A 21,382-nucleotide genomic window follows, 5' to 3' on the forward strand; every position below is an offset into this window, starting at 1 on the left:
CTGGGCCAGGAGCATCTGGAGCCTGCAACCAGGGATTTTCCAAGAGTAATCTTTTATATTGAGAGGGAAAATTTAAAGGTATTTTTTCTTTTTGTCTTGTTATGTTTTTAAGTAACTTTTCACAACTACAGGCCTGTAAAAAATAAGGGTTGGGATAGCCCAAGTCCCAGGGCTCTTGCTGGGCCCACTCTGCTTAATTTGCCTCTCCTTCCAAGGTGAATCAGCACTTTCCAAGGCCTGTTGACACCCTCAGAGGGTTTCCCAAGCACACTCTGTGTTTGGGGTTATTGCTCTGAGTATGTTTCTCGTATGTCACTGAACTGTGCTTAGGCTGGCCTTTGGGACATTGACCCTTAGGCAAATAGATAATGTTCTCGAAAAAGCTTGAATTCTGTTCAATGCTTTAGAATGATGAAAACTGAGGTTGGAAAAGGTTGTGAAACCTTTTCACTCTCCACAGTGGAGTCCATTGTTTCCTCGGGCTTCTGTGAATTCACGTTCACAGGTAAGTGACTTATACTTGTCTCTGCAAATCCACTCCCTCTTCCCTTTAACTCTTACTTTGTGGGGTGTAGTGTTTCCGATTTATTAAAGCTGGTCTCTTGTCCTGTGATAAACAATGCTACAATACTTGGATAGAAACTTGCAGGATGCATTAATGATTTCATAACGTCGTACACAATACAGATGACTCTTGGTTGCTGTCTGTTTTATAGCAATGCTATTTTATGCATCAATCTCTTGAGAATGTGTGTGTGTGTGTTTGTGTGTATGTGTTATATATGGTGTGTGGTACAAATGGCTGAATAGATTGAATAATCTACCCAAAGTAAAAACACCAGTGGGCTTCTTTTTTAACTTAGCTTTATGAAAGCATAATTCTGTTTCCTCTGATAATCACAAATTCAATAATCACAAATTTTACCCGTGAAAGCTGGTTTAACACAGAACTCCACTGACTTTATATTTTCTCTAACACTATACTCATTTCTTCATTCTCCCAGTTTTCAAAAATATAGATACTAAAAAATATTAGCTGTGGATGCATGTTTAGAGGGGAGAAAGTTGGTTTCTAGGATCTAATTTCAGTTTTTAGGTTACTCAAGCCAGTGGGAATCATATATTGCCAATGCCTTGAGCACAGAGATCAAACATTATTCACACTTCAGACTGGGAATAAAAGTATTTGTCCACATTTTGAGGGGGAATAGCTTTTTACACGTTAGAGACAAATTATAGTGGTTATACCTAAAACTTTTTAATGTTAGGATCTAGTGGTGGTTACTATGAAACATTTGAAGTGCTAACTTATTTACAGGCTGTTGTTTAACAGAAGTTCTTTTCTATGCGCAGCCACGTGCCCTGACTGCTCACCCCACCCCCCACCTTAGTTCCCCCTGCTGTGCTCTGTGATATTGTGATTGTCTCTGGTTGAAGCCTCCATTTCCCTGCCTAGGAGCTTCTGTTTACACTCCTCCCCACTCTAGATTCCAAGCCGCTTGAGTAATTTTTGTGTCCTAATACTAAGAATAATGGTGATAAATCTTAGTGGATGACTACTAAAAATGGGTTAAGAAGCTATTTAGGGGGGAAAAACACCCATTCTGTGGTTTTTTTTTTTTTTTTTTTTTTTTTTTTTTTTTTTTTTTGAGACGGAGTTTCGCTCTTGATACCCAGGCTGGAGTGCAATGGCGCGATCTCGGCTCACCGCAACCTCCGCCTCCTGGGTTCAGGCAATTCTCCTGCCTCAGCCTCCTGAGTAGCTGGGATTACAGGCACGCGCCACCGTGCCCAGCTAATTTTTTGTGTTAGTAGAGACGGGGTTTCACCATGTTGACCAGGATGGTCTCGATCTCTTGACCTCGTGATCCACCCGCCTCGGCCTCCCAAAGTGCTGGGATTACAGGCTTGAGCCACCGCGCCCGGCCCATTCTGTGGTTTTAAAAGATGCTACAATTGCCATGAAGTGCCCAAGTTTCATTGCAGAATCAAATATTGGAGTTATGTTTTGCTTGGTCAAAAGGAAAGAACTGTACATTTAGAGACAGAAAATCGCTGTGGCAGTTAACTTTGGTGTTACGTTCTATTTTCTTCCTAAGCAATTATTTAGTCCTCTGCCTCAGTGGTGACTCTGAAGAAAGGGCTTATGTGGCCAATGGGGTCACTGTGTATTCATTTCCCTTCTCTCTCAGCCATGGCCCTCAGGGCTGGAAGGGTCTCATTTTAGTCTATCCCCAGACAGGCTCTCTCGCAGTGTTGACACACACCATCAACCTGCAAGGAGCTTATCTGGAAAATAATGCTTTTCTATTTTCCTTGTTTCTTAGCATATATTAATGTTTCTTTCTCCTCTAATGATCTTTTAGATAAAGAGATCATTTGCTGAGCTGATAATAACAAAGGTATCCTACCTACATTTTTAAATGTCAGCAGTGAAAGATGTTTTAAGGGCCTTTAAAAAAAAATGAAATGAAAACTGTGGCTTAGAAAGCGATGTCCAAATTGAAGAGGAGCAGGGGCAGTTCTGTTCTCTCTGAGCAGCTCTGTGAAGGGGGAGTTTATGGGGCTGGGGTCTTAAAAGGCTTTACAGAGGGCAAGACTTCACAAGAGAAAAGCCACAGAGGGACCCTCACATGATCAGAATATTCACAATAAGTTGTGGGGCATGGTGGGGGGAGGTGCTCTCCACTCCTGAGCCTGGCCTGGTTCCCCTCACTGTCCCCAGCTCCTCAGTGACTTTTAAGGCATTTAGATTCTTCTTACCACCTTGGCCTGAATGGGAAAAAAAGCCTCTTCCTCCTGAATTAAGTCTAGCAAAGGTCAACATGTTTCAAAAATAGCATATGGGTGAAAATTAAATGGAAAGTGGAACAAATCTCTCCAGAGAAAATGCAAAATCCTAGAACACAGACAGAGCCATCTCTACCTCTTGGTCTGATGGGATTTTGGTCCTTCTCAAACCAATTTCCTAACCTCTCTGGATGAGAGCTCCGACTCCCAAGCCGGATCAGGATAAGTTTTTTAAAGTACAAATTTGATCATATTTTTTCCTTGCCTAAAAGACTTCATTGGTTTTCAATGGCCCTTAGGATAAGGTCCAACGTTTTCAGTGGTAAGGATCACGAGGCCCCAAAGGATCAACCAGCTACGTCCTCCCGAGTTGCCCATCTGCCTCCCCCAGACTCACTAGGCTCCTTCGGCCGTGGACCCAGCTGTGCTGTCTCTTGGGTCTGGGTCTTTGCATGTGCCCTTCCCTGCCCGGACTGCTCTTCCCTCTCCTCTTCCCATGGTGAACTTACTCTCATCTTCAATATCTCATGCTCCAGAGCACTTGCTCCAGAGCCATCTCCAGCCCTCTAGATAAGGCAGCTCCTCTGCACGAGGGCCCAGGAGATGCCTGTACTTCCCTTTTCCTCGCTGTCATCCTGCTTGACACCTCATTTCCCATATATTGTCTGTCTTCCCTGCCACATTGTAAGCTCCATGAGGGTAGGGCTGGTTGGAGGGCTGGTGCACCACACAATTTTTAGGGTAGGTAAATCAAGTTCTCAGAGATTTCTTCCTGGGATTTAGGCTGCCTTGAACTTACCTCACGGTACAGGAGTTGGCATTTTCTGTAAAGAGCTAGATAGTGAATATTTCAGGTGTGGGAGAGAGAAAGGGCCATATAGTCTGTCATTGTAGCACAGAAGCAGCCACAGACAATAGAAAATGAATGGGTGTGACTGTGTTGCAATAAAGCTGTATCTACAAAAGTAGGATGGTAGCGGTATCCTTCAGCCCAGAAGGATTCAGCTCAGGAGACAACTTTTTCTCAACCCAGACCCTTTTTTTTTCTTCAATTCTTCTACAATACCCATAGCCAGTTGCTAGTGTTGATCCCAGCCATTGGTGAAGGTCAGCCTGTTCATCTGTTGTTCCAGGCTGACATCTTCACCACTTCACACTAGCAGCCTTTGAGTGGTGGCCGGAGTGGGCACTGACATTTTATGCTCTCGGGATCTTTGATTTCCTCCTAGCATGGCTTGTAGAACCCTGTATCTCCTCCAATTCTGATGGCTTCAGGACCCTTGCGGTACTGCTCATTCAGCCCCATTTTCAAGATTAGTCAAAGCCCTAGTTTCTCTCAGGTGACCATCCATCTAGTTGATGGTCTCTCTTTCCCCATCCCCTCCTCCCCAGCAGTGAGGTCTTTCAGAATGCTGTGTTAGAGTTCTAAGGTAGAAAAATACATTTTTACCAGTAATGGTCAGGAGACAGTCCTCTAATGTGCCTACCTGTGTTGATAAGATTACACATTTTATCAAGAAAAAACTTCAACCCAGGATAGTTGAACGGAACACATGTAGTGTGCAGGTTATAGATCACATGTCGCTTAGCAGAGAGGGACACTGGAGTTGGTATGAGCAATTAAGAAGTCTTGCGGGGATTCTATGATTAGGTGGCCAAAGTCTGCCAACGAGTGCTTAGACATCTCGATTTCCTACTGTTTACTCCTAGGTTCCCTTAAGTTTATTGGAAGATATGCTTTTCTGGAATACCTTGAAAATTCTCAATCTGTTTCTGAAGAGATTTTTGGGGAGGTTAAAATAATTTAAAATATAAAAGTAACACAGTAAAAATGAAATAGTATTGAACCTTATTTTCAGCTCTGAGTGTTCTTGTGTTAAAGGAAAATTTTATTATTGTAAATTTGTTAAGAAATCCTAATTAAAGCCTCCTGCAATGTATGAAATTCAAATCAAGTTATTAGATTAGGTGCTAAAAAAGTGTTACAGCGAATGGCTGAGAGAGTAGAATTAGAGGACAGTACATCTGCTTGTAACCAGTGAGGAGAAATAATGTGGCAAAACATCATGGTACTCTTAGATCATAGGAAGTACCAAATGAGGAGGAGATGCGCTCTCAAGAACCTGCAAAACAAATACGTTTACCACCGAAAACTAGATTCCCACTGCATTTCCAGGGTTTCAGAAACTGGCAGCCATGTCCTCCAGGATCTCCTATGTGAGTTTCTCAACATCTCATCTAATGAAAAATACAGTGGGAGAAAACATGGTCTAATGATATAGATCAGATATATATTCAACATTTATATGACAGAAGGCAATTCATCCAACATCCAATTCTGAAAACATTTTGTTTTCTGGAAAATATCTCAGGCAAAGCCTTTGTTTATTCTTTCTAGCAATTTAGTTTTTTTCAATGCACCTTCCCAAACTTAGTGTTATAAAATTTCCAGTGTTTTTGTGGGTACAGGCAAGAAATTAAGATTTTCAGCACAATGGCCTTCAAAAGTCATCATTGCCATTTCTAACTGCCCAAAGAAAAAGGGACTAGCTTCCATTTCTGACTGAACAGTTAATGCATGCCTTTAGCCCTAGAGAGCATGCATCTTCTGAAGTGTAGCTCCTTGGCATGTCAAAAAAACACAGTGGATTACCAAAGTTCAGAGTGATGTACTTGATGCTGAGAAAGAAAATAAACAAACAAAAGAACAGCCTGTTCCATTATGTAGCTGGCCTGGTACTCACACCTGAGCCATGTTATTCTCTTATTAGACTTAGACAATGTCATAGAATACCAACCTCAAGGTTACCCTGAGTCGATGCAAGGCCAGTTCATACTTTGTTCTCAGCAAAGGCAAGATCAAGGTCACTGTGCAACCCATAAAATACCAAACATCTTGCTAAATGAATGGCTGCTACTTCTTTATCTAGTCATAACATAGTCCCAGCTTATAGCAACCACCGCCTCCCAGGTTCAAACAATTCTCCTGCCTCAGCCTCCTGAGTAGCTGGGATTACAGGCATACACCACCATCCCCGGCTAATTTTATATTTTTAGTAGAGATGAGGTTTCTCCATGTTGATCAGTCTGGTCTCAAACTCCCAACCTCAGGTGATCTGCCTGCTTCGGCCTCCCTAAGTGCTGGGATTACAGGCTGAGCCAGCGCCCACGGCCAGTCCCAACTTTTTAACAGCATCCAAACTAGAACAAACCCCTACTACGTTAGGTCCTTCCCCAAATCACCTGACTAAAGCCCAAGTTCTATAATTGGTTCTTTCTTTCTTTCTTTTTTTTTTTTTGAGACAGAGTTTCGCTCTTGTTACCCAGGCTGGAGTGCAATGGCACGATCTCGGCTCACCACAACCTCCGCCTCCTGGGTTCAGGCAATTCTCCTGCCTCAGCCTCCTGAGTAGCTGGGATTATAGGCATGCACCACCATGCCCAGCTAATTTTTTGTACTTTTAGTAGAGACAGGGTTTCACCATGTTGACCAGGATGGTCTCGATCTCTTGACCTCGTGATCCACCCGCCTCGGCCTCCCAAAGTGCTGGGATTACAGAATCGGTTCTTTCTAACACCGTTTTACTGAGATGCCCCACAGTCCCTGACAGTGTGTCCTCCCTCAGTGCAATGAATAGTAAACACAACTTGTTTAACTACAGATGTGTTCTTGGTGCTCACTGACTCAGGAGCATTGACAATGCCTTGGGCATAGAGACCCATGCTTTGATGGATTTTTGCCTTTTAGAATGTTACTTTTAACAGTAAAATAGAAACCACAAAAATGATTTGTAGGGGTATTCAGAAAGAAGCAAAATGTAAGCAAGTGGCCGGACGTGGTGGCACGTGCCTGTAGTCCCAGCTACTCAGGAGGCTGAGGTGGGAGGATTGCTTGAGCCCAGGAATTCTGGGCTGTAGTGCGCTACGCCCATGAAGTGTCCACACTAAGTTTGGCATCAATATGGTGACCTCCCAGGAGCAGGGGACCACCAGGTTGCCTAAGGAGGGGTAAACCGGTCCAGGTCGGAAACGGAGCTGGTCAAAACTCCCGTTCTGATCAGTAGTGGGATCACGCCTGTGAATAGCCACCGCACTCCAGCCTGGGCAACATAGTGAGACCTCATCTCTTAAAATATATATATATATACACATATAAGCAAGTGAAACCAAATGTATGGAATTGCCAAGGGGACAGAGAAGGAAAGTATAGAGAATAGGTTAGTGGATTAGTATTCCTGTGCTTAATGGAGGACACAGTACTATGAATGACCCTGGAAGGGCAGGTGGGGTGGAGGATCAGGTAGTGGGGACTTGGTCTTTAAGCTTAAAGGACAAAGGGAACTTCAGCTGCTATCTCCCTTTGTGCTAGCTGCTGTACAGATACAGTTTCATTTCATTTTCACACCAGTCCTGCAAGGTAGATTTTTACCACCATCACCACCACTTTCTAATATGAAAGTTGGAGAAATCAGGATGTGAAGAGAGATTAAAAAATAAATCCAGGCCAGGCGTGGTGGCTCACACCTGTAATCTTAGCACTTTGGGAGGCTGAGATGGGCAGATCATCTGAGGTTGGGGGTTTGAGACCAGCCTGACCAACAAGGAGAAATCCTGTCTCTGTTAACAATTAGCTGAGTGTGGTGGCATATGCCTGTAATCCCAGCTGCTAGGAAGGCTGAGGCAGAAAAATCATTTGAATCTGGGAGGCAGAGGTTGTGGTAAGCCAAGATCGCACCATTGCACTCCAGCCTGGGCAACAGGAGTGAAACTCTGTCTCAAAAATAAATAAATAAATAAATAAACAAACAAACAAACCCACTACATATAGTGAAGCAACAGGTAGTATCGAGATCTGAGAGACTCCAAATTTCATGGACAAGACACTACACCACTGTCCTCTAAATACTGCAAAATATTTGCACACCAGTGGAAAGAAACCTTTTTAAATGGAGAACTAAGCCAGGGAAAAAATAATTGGAGACTAAATTTTTTTAATGTATTTTAAAATTAGGAAATGCAATAACACGTCTGTGGTTAAATGTTGTTTATTATTTTCTCATTATTAAAGGATCTGTTTTTTGAAAAAAATTTGGTTAAAACTTCAAAAATTGTGTAACCAACAAATGTTACAGTCTCTGTAATACTGCTATAGTGAACATTTTGATTTTGAATAAAAGAATTTTGAATCTAGTTCTTTTAGTATGTTTTAAACCAGCCTCATAAACTACTTAATTAAATAATATTTCTCACTCTACTTCTTAATATTCTATTAAGGGACATTCTACAAAATAAGTGATCAGCACTCCTCAAAACTGTCAAGGTCATCAAAAACAAGGAAAGTATGAGAAATTGTCATAGCCAAGAGTTGCTTAGCAAGATATGACAACTTAATGTAACATGGTAAATTTGGTATTCTAGATGGAATCCTGGAACAGGAAAGGAATTAGGTGAAAAATAAGGGAATTTGAACAAATTATGCAATCTAGCTAATAATAATGTATGAATATTGGTCCATTAATACTAATGTAAGACATTTACAACACACATTGGTACATGAATACTAGTGTAAGACATTAATAACTGTGTGTCGGGTACATGGGAATTTTGTACCATCTTCACAATTTTTCTATAAAATCGAAACTACTCTATTTGTTTAATTAAGGGAGCTTCACCAGGGTTAGTAAAAAAAATTATTTTCTCTCATGATATATTTTATTTTCTGCAAAATGATTTTTTTTTTTAAATTTGGGAGTGGTATGCTGCTTAAGTTGGAAAAATACACGGTGCTGATGCGTAGTGCCTCCATCCCTAGCTTGCTAATGCTAACCATTTTGCAGCATTATCCAGCTCTCCATTTGTTCTTTTTAAAATTTTATTTTAAGCTGTGGGGTACATGTGCAGGATGTGCAGGTTTGTTACATAGGTAAACATGTGCCGTGGTGGTTTGCTATACCTATTAACCCATCATCTAGGCATTAAGCCCCACATGCATTAGCCATTTTTCCTAATGCTCTCCCCACCACCCTCCCACAGCAGGCCCCAGTGTGTGTCGTTCCCCTCCATGTGCTTCCTGTGTCTATATCATGAAATATTTTAAAGCCACAGGAAAAAAAGAGAAAAATTTAATGAACACCAAATTATTTCCCTCCAACTTTATCATATCTTAAACTTTATGCCAGGGCCGGGCGCGGTGGCTCACGCCTGTAATCCGAGCACTTTGGGAGGCCGAGGCGGGTGGATCACGAGGTCAAGAGATCGAGACCATCCTGGTCAACATGGTGAAACCCCGTCTCTACTAAAAATACAAAAAATTAGCTGGGCACGGTGGTGAGTGCCTGTAATCCCAGCTATTCAGGAGGCTGAGGCAGGAGAATTGACTGAACCCAGGAGGCGGAGGTTGCGGTGAGCCGAGATCGCGCCATTGCACTCCAGCCTGGGTAACAAGAGCGAAACTCCGTCTCAAAAACAAAAGCAAAAACAAAAACAAAAAAAACTTTATGCCATACTTGCTGAAATTTTTTTTGTTTTAAGAAAGTAAAAAAAGCAGATACAGATCAGGGACCCTCTGAGCCCCTCCCCAGTCTCATTCCACTTCTTTTCCTTAGGGGTAACCACTATCATTAATTCAGTGCTTATCAGTTTCAGGCAAGTCTTTATATTTCTACTGTGTATCTATATATCTATGAACATTATAAATAGTGATTTGCAGGTAGCACATTTTTATAAATGACATCATACAGTGTCATTCTAAAACTTCCTTTCTTGTTTGTTTAAACTTATGTTTGTTGAGATTTATCTATGCCGATTCACTGATTTTAATGGCTAGATAATATTCCATTGTGTGTCTATTCCATAAATTATTGAATCAATCTCTTGTTCATTTATATTTTCCCCAAGCTTTTTGTTTCCAAAGAAATCTGCAATAAACAGGCTTACACATATCTCTGCATGCATCTTCTGAGTTTCTGTCTAGGCTGTCTCACTTACTAACTTGTGCTCTTGAGCTTGTGATTTAATCCTTCATTTTAGTGCCCTTGTCTGGAAAATGTGGATAGTCATAGTACCCATCTCAGGAAGCTGTTGGGAGGTTTTATGGCATGGCATGTTTAAAGCATTTAGAACAGTGCCTGGCATGTATTGAATGCCATCTCAGTGTTAACCATTTTTTAAATTATTAAGGAAAATTCCAGAGTAGGATATTCTGGGACCTGGGGTATTAACATTTTTAACCTTGTTAGATATTCCAAATTGCTCTTCAAAGTCGTTCAGTCAATTTACATTCTCATTAGCTGTGCATGAAAGGACTCTTTCATCTATATCTTCACAACACTTTGTACTATTGAATATTTCATCTTTGTCAATATTTTAATGAATGGTTTTAGTATTCACTGCTGATTATTGCCCCAAATTTATTCATTGTGGTTGTAAAATAATGATTTTTCTAATTTTATAGGTTTTTAAAACTCAGGAATGGATAATGATTTTTTTTATTGAATACTTGTTTGCATATGTTAAAATGATTAATTTTTTTTAACCTTAAATAATCATTGCATTCCTGGGATCAGCATTGCTTCATTTTTTTCATAAACTGCTTAATTATATTTAATGTATTTTATTTATCATTTTAAAATCAGTTTTCAGAAGTTTCAAGGATAAGCCTATTTTTATCCTTGTTTGATGTCAAGATTATACTTGCTTTATAAAATGATTTGGGTAGCTTTTCCTATTTTTCTTTTCACCAAAACCATTTATATAAGATTAGAATTATCTACTGTTTGAAGTTTTGGTAAAATTTGCCTGTAACATTCTCTAGTCCTATTGTTTATTAAGATGGGAGACTTTTGAATACTGAGTCAATATTTTTAATAGGCATTACTTTTTAAGTTTTCCTTTATGAATAAATTTTGATAATTTTTATTTTTCTAGAAAATCAATCTTATCCTGGTTTTCAAATTTACTACCATAAAATTACTCATAGTATTTGCTTATGATTTAAAACTTTATTTATTTTACCTTTCCCATTTTCTATTCATATTTATAATTTATATATCTTTTATTCAGCAGTCTTATTAACTTGCATATTTTTATGTTAAAAAACAACTTTTTAATTGATGTATCCTTTCTACTGTTTTTCATTTTATTTTGTTTCCTATTGTATAATTCTTACATTTTTATAGGTTCTTGATTAGAACATAATTCATTTATTAATCTCTGAAAGAACAAAATGCATTTATGTTTATAAATAAATCTTGAAGCATCCTTTTAGCTGTAGCCCACAAGATTTTATATATTTATTATCACTTTTAAATATTTTCTATTTCTGTAGTGATTTCATCATTAACCCATAATTATCTGCGTATGTATTTTAAAGTTTATAGCACACACACAGTTTTACTGAATATATGTGTATGTTTTGCTAGTGTTTACATTTTTAGTTTTTATTTGACTGCATTGTTGTCAGAATATACACTCTTTAGAATAATAGCAATATAGAGAAATACATAGTTTTTTTATTTGTAGACATTTTTGATGGGTTATTAATGGGTAAGTTTTATAAAAATGCCAAATGTAATTGAAAAATGTCTTGGTTGCAGGTTCCATAGTAGTGAAATTTGTAATGAAAAGCTACGGCCATTGTGTTACAATTGTAATTAGATATATATTTGATTAAACCAATTGAAATTGCCAATATTTAATCTTTTTTTACTTAGAAAGTTCAACTAATATCTGAACAGAGTTCAGCCAATGTCTGAAAATTTTAAGAAAAACATAAATTTTATATAGTAAATTACATATAATTACTTATTTTTGATTTTCAAAGCTTTTATAGTTTCTAATTTTTTGTCTGTTTATCAGTTTCTAATAAAGATGTGTTATTGCAGTTGCAGGCTAGCTATGTTGTGTTAAGTTTCTGGGTATATACAATCCAATAATTGATTTGTCTTCTAGCTGGATTATGCTTTTGACTATTATATGTTTTTTTAAAAAATCCATTATTGTTTTGAACATGGATGCTATTTTTTCTGACATTAACATAATAGCTTTGAGAAATCAGTATTTGCATGACATATCCTTTTTATCCTTTAATTTTTGACCATTTCTTTTATAATAAGTATATGTCTGGGTTAGCCCAGTGTGGTGTCTCACGCCTGTAATCCCAGCACTTTGGGAGGCTGAAGTGGACAGGTCACCTGAGGCCAGGAGTTTGAGACCAGCCTGGCCAACATGGTGAAACCGTATCTCTGCTAAAAATACAAAAATTAGCCAGGTGTGGTGGCACACACTTGTAATCCCAGCTGCTTGGGAGGCTGAGGCAGGAAAATCGCTTGAACCCCAGAGGTGGAGGTTGCAGTGAGCCGAGATCGAGCCATTGCACTCCAGCCTGGGCAACAGAGTGAGACTCTGTCTCTAAAAAAAAAAGAAAAAAAAAGAAAAAAAAATTATATATCTGGATTTTTAAAAATTCAATAAACTGACCTGTCTTTTTAAAACAACAACAACAACAACAACAACAGCCTTTTGAGGGTATAATTTATATATCATGGCGTTCACCTATTTAAAGTATACAATTCAATGATTTTCCTTATTAACAGAGTTGTGTGACCATCACCATAATCTAACTTTAGAACATTTTTTCACTCCCAAAAGAAACTTTATATCTGTTACCAGTCACTCCTCATCCCCCTTCCACTCCCACTCCTACTCCAGCCTTAGGCAGCCGCTTATTTCTTTTCTGTCTCTATAGATTCGCCTATCTCAGACATTTCATGTAAATGGAATCATACAGTACGTGGTCTTTTGAGACTGTCTTCTTTCACTTTTAACTTTTGTTGGATTGATGAAGTTTTCTACGTACTCAGTTTTTAATCCTTTGCTTGTTTAGAAGCTATAGATTGTACAGGTACTTTTTCATTGCTTTTTCTTAAAATTTTCAGATATTGGTTGAACTTTGTTCAAATATTAGTTGAACTTTGTAATTAAGAAATGATTAAATATTGGCAATTTCATTTGGTTTAATCAAATATGTATTTAATTATAATTGTAAAACAGTGTCCTTAGATTATCATGACAATAAATCTAACATACTTATCTGCATATCAAACACCTTATCTTGTGTTTAAGATACACTCATATCTACACTATTATTGTGTAGAGTTCTTTTTTGTTTGTTTTTTGTTTTTTGAGACAGAATTTCACTCTGTTTCCCAGGCTGGAGTGCAGTTGCGAAATCTCAGCTCACTGTTACCTCTGCTTCCCGAGTTCAGGTGATTCTCCTGCCTCAGCCTCCTCAGTAGCTGGAATTACAGGTGCATGCCACCACACCTGGCTAATTTTTGTTTTTTTAGTAGAGATGGGGTTTCACCATGTTGGTCAGGCTGGTCTCGAACTCCTGACCTCAGGTGATCACCTGCCTTGGCCTCCCAAAGGGCTGGGATTACATATTATGTAGAGTCTTAATTATGCTCTTTTGAAATAAAAAATTTATACTTGGTATCAATATTTGATTGGCCATCCTGACGTATTTTGTTAACTCTTTGCTCACCCTTGTTTCTCTCTTTCATGGCTCCCTTCTGGATACTCCTTCTTGCTAAGGCACATCCTCTGGTAGTTGTTTTATACGGGTCTGTAGGTGGCAACCCTCTTGACTTTGAATATCTAGAAATATGCTGAATGACTTTTTGACTCAGTATAAAATTCTAGTTTAAAGACTACTTTTTCTCTCAGTACTTTGAAGACATTACTCCACTGTTTTCTACCCTCTATTGCTGATGAGAAAATTTCTGTCAGTCTTTTCTTTATGTTTGGATAATGCATTTCTCCCTTTCACAGTTTTTAGATTGGATTGTGTTTATTCTTGGTTCTTTACTATAGTTTGATTCTTGAACTACACAGGTTTGGACTTGCAGGTCCACTTATATGGGGGATTGTTTTCAACCAATCTCAGATGGAAAATATAGTAGTGTCAGGATTGGAAACCAGTGGATATGAAAAGCCAACTTTTCCTATGCACCAGTTCTGCAAGCTGACTGTGGGACTTGTGTCCACCTGGATTTTGGTATATGTGGGAGTGCTAGAACCAATTTCCTGCATATACTGAGAGCAAACTGTATTTCTATATAATGTATTTAACTTTTGACTACTATTTATTCCAACCAATTCTTGTAGTCTACTGTTAATTTGAAGAATCAAGTCATTGCTTCCAGAAAGTTCTTAGCAATTATCTCTTTACTTATTATACCTCTGTCATTCTCTACTCTCTGCTTCTGGGATTCCAGGTAAGTAAGGTTAGAAGATTTTCACAGCTCCACCTTCCTGTCTCTTATTTGTATATCTTTTATATGTGTATATATGTATATAATATATATCACTGTCTCCTCCTATAACCTCCCTGGGCATGCATTTCATTACAAGGAATAGCTGCTTCAGTGGTGGGCAGCAGTTTCCTTGGGGTCTTCTCAGCAGTGCAAGAGGCCCACATTAGCTCCTCTGGCTCCATGCAAAGAGGTGGTCTTTAACTCCCTGTTTGATTTGGGGCACTTATAGTCCTCTCAGGAGCTAAACCCTCACACCCATCTGCATCCAGACACTGAGAGGAAAATATCAGCTGCTTCCGTGCTCTGCTTACTCTTTGGTGCTTCTTTGCCGTTTCTGGTTCCTGAAGATGTTTATTTTTATTTATTTGAGTCTGACTATATCTCTTTTTTAAAACATGTTATCCATCATTGCTATATGTTTGAAGCAGAGAAGTTAGTGAAGCATAAACTCCATGCTGAATCTAATGTCTATATCCTGGAATTCTCAGACTGTACCCTCTATAAACTGATTTTTTTCCCCTGTGAATAAATTGGTTTATAGAGGGTACAGTCAGAGAATTCCACGATATAGACATTAGATTATGACTATATAATCTAATGTCTATAATAACCATGACTCTGTTGACTTTTACATTTTATTTATAAAATGTCCCCCTTCTGTTCCCTTGATCCAGCTGGACTCATCTTATCTTAAGGTTGTATTTACAAAGGAACACTGAAGCTTACCCAACAATATTTGGATGTCATTTGTCAACTACACTGACTAAAGAACATCACCAGTTGGTTTGTGTTTCCCGTGGGTTTCATGTTTTCTCACTAAAAGTAAATAATGCACAGATAACCAGAAAGAGTAACCATCCATCCAACAACTGGAGGAGACTTTTATCAATGGTTTTGGTTTATCTTTCCTACAATTAAGCTGTAAGAAACAACCATCTGTGTAACAACTAGAGAAAACCTTTATCTATGGCTGTGGTTTATCTTTCCTGATAATTAGGCTCTTTCAGGGAGTTATTAACCAATTTAAAAACCTGCTTTTGTCTGAGATTGATTAGTAAAGATTATTTCTTGAACTGTCTTTCATTTGGCTACTTTGGTTAAAGGAGGAAGAAGAGATAATAATTGCAATGATGATTTTATTTTATTTTATAGGGCTGTTGGCTGCAGATTGTTATTACCATGTCTGAGTCAGTAATTCTTCGAAGTGTAAAGAAATTTGGAGAGGAGAATTATGGTTTTGAGTCAGACAAATCATGTAAGTGACTTTTTTCTCTCACTACATCTAGTACAGGCAGAGGTGAGAACAAAAGTGGGACATGCTAGCGAAGTTTCAAGGAGCAGAAAAAATATCAGCAACAGTAGGTAGAACTATCATTGGGTGTGATTCTTATCACTGTGTGGCTCTCCCTAGAATCCACATAACGTAATATCTGGAAGCACTAGGTAAGAAAACACCAAGTGTGGGTGAATGAAAGCATCTCTCACAAACACCTTTCCTACGTAGAGTAGGGTTGTTCCAGCAGTGGCTGTTATGATTAACCTTATTCCTGTATTGTCACTGTTATTATTGATCACGATCTAGTGAGCACTCCTCCTTGAGAAGAGCTGTGCCCAGACTCTGCAGAACAGAATGAGATCACGTGAAGGGGCTCTGTAGCACTAGCACCTGGGATGTCCAGGGCTCAGATGGTTCTAAGCTATTGTTTTCTAACCCTATGATTTTGCATTTTACAGATGCCAAAACTGAGACTTGGATATGTTTTTTTAAACTTGGGAAGGGTCATATGAGTAAAATTAATGAAACCATAATTCCAATCCAGTTGTGTTTGATTTCCAAACCCAAAATATTGCCATCTGTCAACATTATCATGCCTCTTCACTCTTAATTAAATTAAACTAAAATGCCAGCAGAAAGAGTCCAGGGTCCCTCTGACATTTTAATTTAATTTGATTTAATAAGAGTAAAGAGGCATGATAGTGTTGGATGACAAAGCTCCCTAGTGGCATCCTTATACCCTGGCTGTAACCCCTACTTTCACGGCCTGCCCTGCATCTGTTGTGACCTACACTAAGGAAAACAATATGTGTCTCAATCCTATGGCTTCTACTGGTGTAGAAGTGTTAATGACATCATGTTAATTAACATCTTATTGTTAATTTGTGGTCTATATTTTAAACAGATAAATTCTGATGCTTTTAAAGAACCAAACAAAAAATAAATATCTGACTTTCAAAAAGTCAGATCTTCTTTAGCTAATTTAGAAATGTTGCTCTCCATTTGATATTCAGATGATGCAAATATTTTATGTCCTGAAGAAAAGTCCAGAAATGTAGTAAAGGTAGCAGCAGTCCTGAACCCTAAATGAGGGTGTTCGTGTGTGTGTGTGTGTGTGTGTGTGTGTGTGTGTGTGTGTAGAAAGAGAGAGAGAGAGCAGGAAAACATGAGCAGGAAAAGAGAAAAGGCAAATAATCATTTTGTAATGTTCCATGAATAAAGGTAATTTATAGAAATATTTTTCTGGAGCAAATTTGTTAGTGACTGTATTGCATTTTGTCATTATTAACTGCTTTTTTGCATTGATTTTTTTCTGACAGATAATAATGATAAGAAATCAAGGTAAGTGACTGATTTCAACAATGCAGCATCTTTTCTAGAGTGACTCCATAATATTCCTATAAAAAGCACAAAGCAGAGAATATTTTCATGTGCATTGCACTTCATATAAAATAATATATATAATCCATTCTTTTCCTCTTTAAGACATTACTATAATTTGATTTTTTAAACCTTTTGGAATATCACTTCTGGATTAGGTCCACATCTCCCCTGTGTATTCAGGAATGGCATAGAACTCCTGACCTAAGAAGGAAGAAGAAAAGTTGGACAACAAGTGTAATTTCAGGGGCATTGGGGAGGTCCCTAAAACCCAAATTCTTGCCACAGGTAAAGCGTAGGAACCTAAAGTGTCATTATTATATACTTCTGTGTAGCTAAACAGTTTGAATTCTCGTATAATCACAGTTTGGTATGAAGGCAGGATTAGATGAGGTCTAATTTAGGAAACAGAAGGATGGCATCAGGTAAGTTCCTGAACTGGAGTGATGGAAAGGGAAGGGTTGAAGGTATTTTAGAAATTTTAAGTAATTCACAGCAAAGGGAGGGATTAGGCATAGTAAGATTAGCTTTGGGCTGGGAGTGGTCAGGTCAACCTGGGCCTCTGAGAGCCACGTGTTTCTTACTGGGTGGGAAAAAAGTGGGTGTGGATGTAAATGAATGGCAAGGAGAGGATGAGCAGGAAGTTGAATGAGTTGTTTTGTTTTCAGAGGAGGTGAGCATGGAATGAGAAGATCACAGTAAATGTTTGCCCGAGCTGCTGACAGGAATGCGAGGAATCTGTAGAGGAATGAAGTGTGTGTTGCACGTTGAGCTGGAGAGCACACATTTGCTGCATTAATTCATTCATTTTGCAAATATTGAGTCTCTATTTGGTATCAGACACTATTGTAGGTGCTGAGGGCACAGAAAAGAACAAAATAGTAAAAAATGTCTGCTCTTGAGGAGTTTACGTTTTAGTGAGAGAGATATAATAAGCACTATAAATAAATCAAATGTATAGCATGGTAGGTAGTGATTATCACTTTCTGAGAAAAAAGTAAATATGGAAATGAAGCTATGAAGTGGTGTGTGGTGGGTGGGGTTGAAATTTTAAAGACTGGCCGGGGAAGACTCTGTTGAGTAGGTGACTTTTGAAGAAAGGTCTAGTGGAGGTGAGGTAGCTGTCCCTGTGGTTATCTGAAGAAAGGGCATCTAGGGAGAGGGACTAGCAGGTGCCCACACTCAGAGGTGGGAACAGTTTGGGCATGGACAAAGGTCAGCAAGAGGTCAGGCGAGTGGGGTGTTGAGAACTAGAATGTAGTTGGAGGAGGCGAGGTCAGAGATCCAAGGGCCAGATCGTGGGGAGTCTCAGAAAAGATCTGGGATTCTCTTCTGGGCCAGAAGGGAAGCTTAGGGCAGCTGAGTGCTAGGCTCTGATTGTGTTGGTATCCATTTACAAGATTATGAGGTTGTATCCAGCAGGCCTAGCAGCCCGACTTAAGGAGAAGAAGGCAAACAGCTGGGTGGATGCAGGATGAAGTTTACAAGGATGATGTAGAGAAAATAATTAAGGATGATGGTGAGAGTGTGATTCAAATGCCTGGCAGAGAGACCTTGGCTGCATGCGGAAGGAAGCGAAATCTTAAAAGTGTTTAGCAATGGAAGGAAATGAAGGATTTAAGGGACTACAGGGCTCAAGTGAGGTTGATGAATAGGTGTGGAAGGAGGAAGTGAGAAAATGAGATGCATGGGCAGCCACAGAGTGCCGAAGAGTTGAACATGTTAGGCAGTAGTTCCTGGTGACGGCAAGGTCCAGGGCGTATTCATGGAATGGGTGACTCAGGTTAAGTCAAGATCCCTGAAGTTGAAGAGGTCGAAGACAGGTTAAACATGGCCTTATGGGAAATGAAATGAATGAGAAATATTAAGGAAATATGATTCTATGGGAAATGTGGGAGTGTTCTTAAATTTTTCATCATATCGACATGATTTAATGTAGTACAACTATATTAATTCTTAAGTATGAGGAAGCTTTAGCTAATCCAACCACTTCAACTTACCGTGAGGAAATACAATCACAAATAGATTGAGGATCATGACTGAGGGCGAAGAGTTATTTTTTGATACATTTGGGAGTACAGAGGACTTTTTACTTTCTCTCCACACCTCTCAGGTATTCATCTCTGTGAATTGCTAGTACCTGAGATGGAGCTATACTGAAATCTCTAGAAGAGGTAAATCTAGAAGTATAAAGCCTGTTTTTAAGATATCAGTTTTGGCTAGAATTTTCCAGCCAATGGGGATTTTCTTTCTTACTAAAGAATAACTCATAAAATCACCACCTAGGGAGAATTTCTTGTTGCATAGGAAAGGGTAGTCTTTAAATCCCTACGTTTTTCTCCTCAGGTTACAAGATGAGAAGAAAGGTGATGGCATTCAAGTTGGCTTCTTTCAATTGGTAATAAAACTGTGCTGATTTACAGCAGTGGGCGTGCGACTAGAAGTCATTTAGATCATGAAGGAAGTGTTAAATCTTTAGTCATATTGGCAAGTTTTTAACTTCAGTGATTGCTTTTTCAGTCATAGGCTTTGCCTGTTTGATAACATGCTGGATAACTATTTGAAATATGTTGCTGATAAAACACACAAATCCTGTCCAATAGATCAGAAAAATGTCTTGGAAAATTATCACTAAGCCCATGGTTATAATATTTGTAAGGAAAGTCATCACAACAATCATATTATATATATTTATTCTTATGACAAATCCTTAAAAATTTCATAGTGTAAGTATTTACAAATTTGCTCAGAATGGAAGCATTTCTATGCAGAAATTGGCACTCTTCGTCGTCACTATCAGTTGTACAAAACAATTTATACCATTGCTGAATGCCCCACACAGTTTATCTACTTGACAATGGCATTACTGACAGTGATTATTTTCCCCTTAAGTTGTAGATGAGTAGCTAAAAGCTAAAGTCAGATCCTGAAATAAAGAGAATGAATTCAGAGACCAGGAAAGGAATAACATGATCTAACAATGTAAGAGTCTAATGTTTTAGATACCGTGCCATTTATTTCAATATAATTAGTACGAACTCTGCTGCTCAATTAAGATGGTTCCCATGAAATTTGGTATTGATGGTATTGAGTACTACTCATCATAATCCAGTAACTAAAATTAAATAGTCCTCCTGCCTCTCCTGCTTCTCACCCATAGATGATCTCTGAACCCTTTGTTTTTCAAGTTTCGGTTTTCTTCATCAACTGACATTTGGCTGATGTTTGTGGGAAGTTTATGTGCATTTCTCCATGGAATAGCCCAGCCAGGCGTGCTACTCATTTTTGGCACAATGACAGATGTTTTTATTGACTACGACACTGAGTTACAAGAACTCCAGATTCCAGGAAAAGCATGTGTGAATAACACCATAGTATGGACTAACAACTCTGTCAACCAGAACATGACAAATGGAACACGTTGTGGGTAGGTTGTTATTTTTGTTTTATTTTTTACTTTTTTGGCTCATGTCTTAAATTGTAATTCAAAATGCATGGAGGGGATTTTATTGTCTGAGCTGGAGTTGTGTCTAACATAAAGAGAATAGAAACATGAGTTTACCCATATTTCTAGAAACTACTCTGCCTTAAGGTTTCTTCTTTCTTACTAGGTTTTAAAATCTTAGCAGAAACAGGATTGAAAGTCACTCATCAAATACATCACCAGAATATAACCACTTTATTGAGTATAGGCTTGAGCATGACACTACCAACACTTAATTCCACTAGAGAGATAACCTGTGAATTTTACTTGAGTCTCATCTCCAAGAGTTCTTTCCCTCTCCCCACCTCCCACCACCCAACTAACTCCCCTCTGCCCCTTAGCTTTGTGGCTGTGGCTGGTGATCCACTTGATCCTAAGACTTCCATCTGTAATGGGAATTTCATGAACATGCTGCATTACTTGGAGTAGTGGAGTAGGGGACACTGGTCGTAGTCAGTAGTTGAGCTTCTTTTTTTTTTTTTTTTTTTTTTGAGATGGAGTCTCCTCCCTTCCCTAGGCTGGAGTGCCGTGGTGTGATCTTGGCTCACTGCAACCTCCACCTCCTGGGTTCAAGTGATTCTCATCACTCAGCCTCCTGAGTTGCTGAGATTACAGGCACCTGCCACCACACCTGGCTAATTTTTGTATTTTCAGTAGAGACCATTTTGGCCAGGCTGGTCCCTCCTCAGGCGATCCGCCTGCCTTGGCCTCCCAAAGTGTTGAGATTACAGGCGTGAGAAAACTGGTGCAGTGCTGTGAACAGAGACAGCCATGCAGATATAGCCAGAACTTACACCAATGTAGTCACTATGCTACTGTTCTCTTTGTGATAAGCCTGACAGGCCACCTTGTAATCAGTGAGTCTGTAGTGTACTCAGGGCTGACTCACTGTCATAGCATGGACTTGGCAGCATGAGGCATGCTGCCTGAAGTTCAGAACAAGCTTATCTGCACGTATGAACCTACATACTCAGGTTCAAGAATCAAGGGTGGGGCGCATCTTGGCTAGGAAGACACTAGGAATGGCTCCCCAGAGGAATTTATAGTTTTCACTTTCATTCTGAAATTTTCTACAGACTTGATTCCAGACTATGAATGAGTCCTTCTAAATCATTGACACTCTTCATATTATCTCTG

The 21,382-nt window shown here is 39.0% G+C and overlaps 1 protein-coding gene across 3 annotated transcripts in view; it reads left to right on the forward strand.

The window, feature by feature from the left end:
• The first annotated feature begins 416 nt into the window (after positions 1–416).
• The window catches only part of ABCB11 (ATP binding cassette subfamily B member 11), a 124,641-nt gene continuing 103,675 nt past the window's right edge, over positions 417–21,382 (forward strand). For 2 of the 3 annotated variants that reach the window (XR_010344588.1, XM_021672504.2), the window contains exons 1-5: positions 417–505; positions 15,258–15,360; positions 16,701–16,722; positions 19,108–19,159; positions 19,950–20,188. Coding sequence is in view for 2 of the 3 variants with exons in the window: in XM_021672504.2 (XP_021528179.2) it covers positions 15,285–15,360; positions 16,701–16,722; positions 19,108–19,159; positions 19,950–20,188 (389 nt within the window). In the remaining variant the exon portion in view is untranslated. Of the gene's footprint in view, positions 506–15,257; positions 15,361–16,700; positions 16,723–19,107; positions 19,160–19,921; positions 20,189–21,382 lie in introns of those variants that run through there. The other variant, XM_064382637.1, reaches the window with a different exon arrangement.

This window comes from Aotus nancymaae, unplaced genomic scaffold (genome assembly GCF_030222135.1).
Source record: "Aotus nancymaae isolate 86718 unplaced genomic scaffold, 86718_ANA_hifiasm-v0.15.2.pri h1tg000029l, whole genome shotgun sequence".
Lineage (NCBI taxonomy): Eukaryota > Metazoa > Chordata > Mammalia > Primates > Aotidae > Aotus > Aotus nancymaae.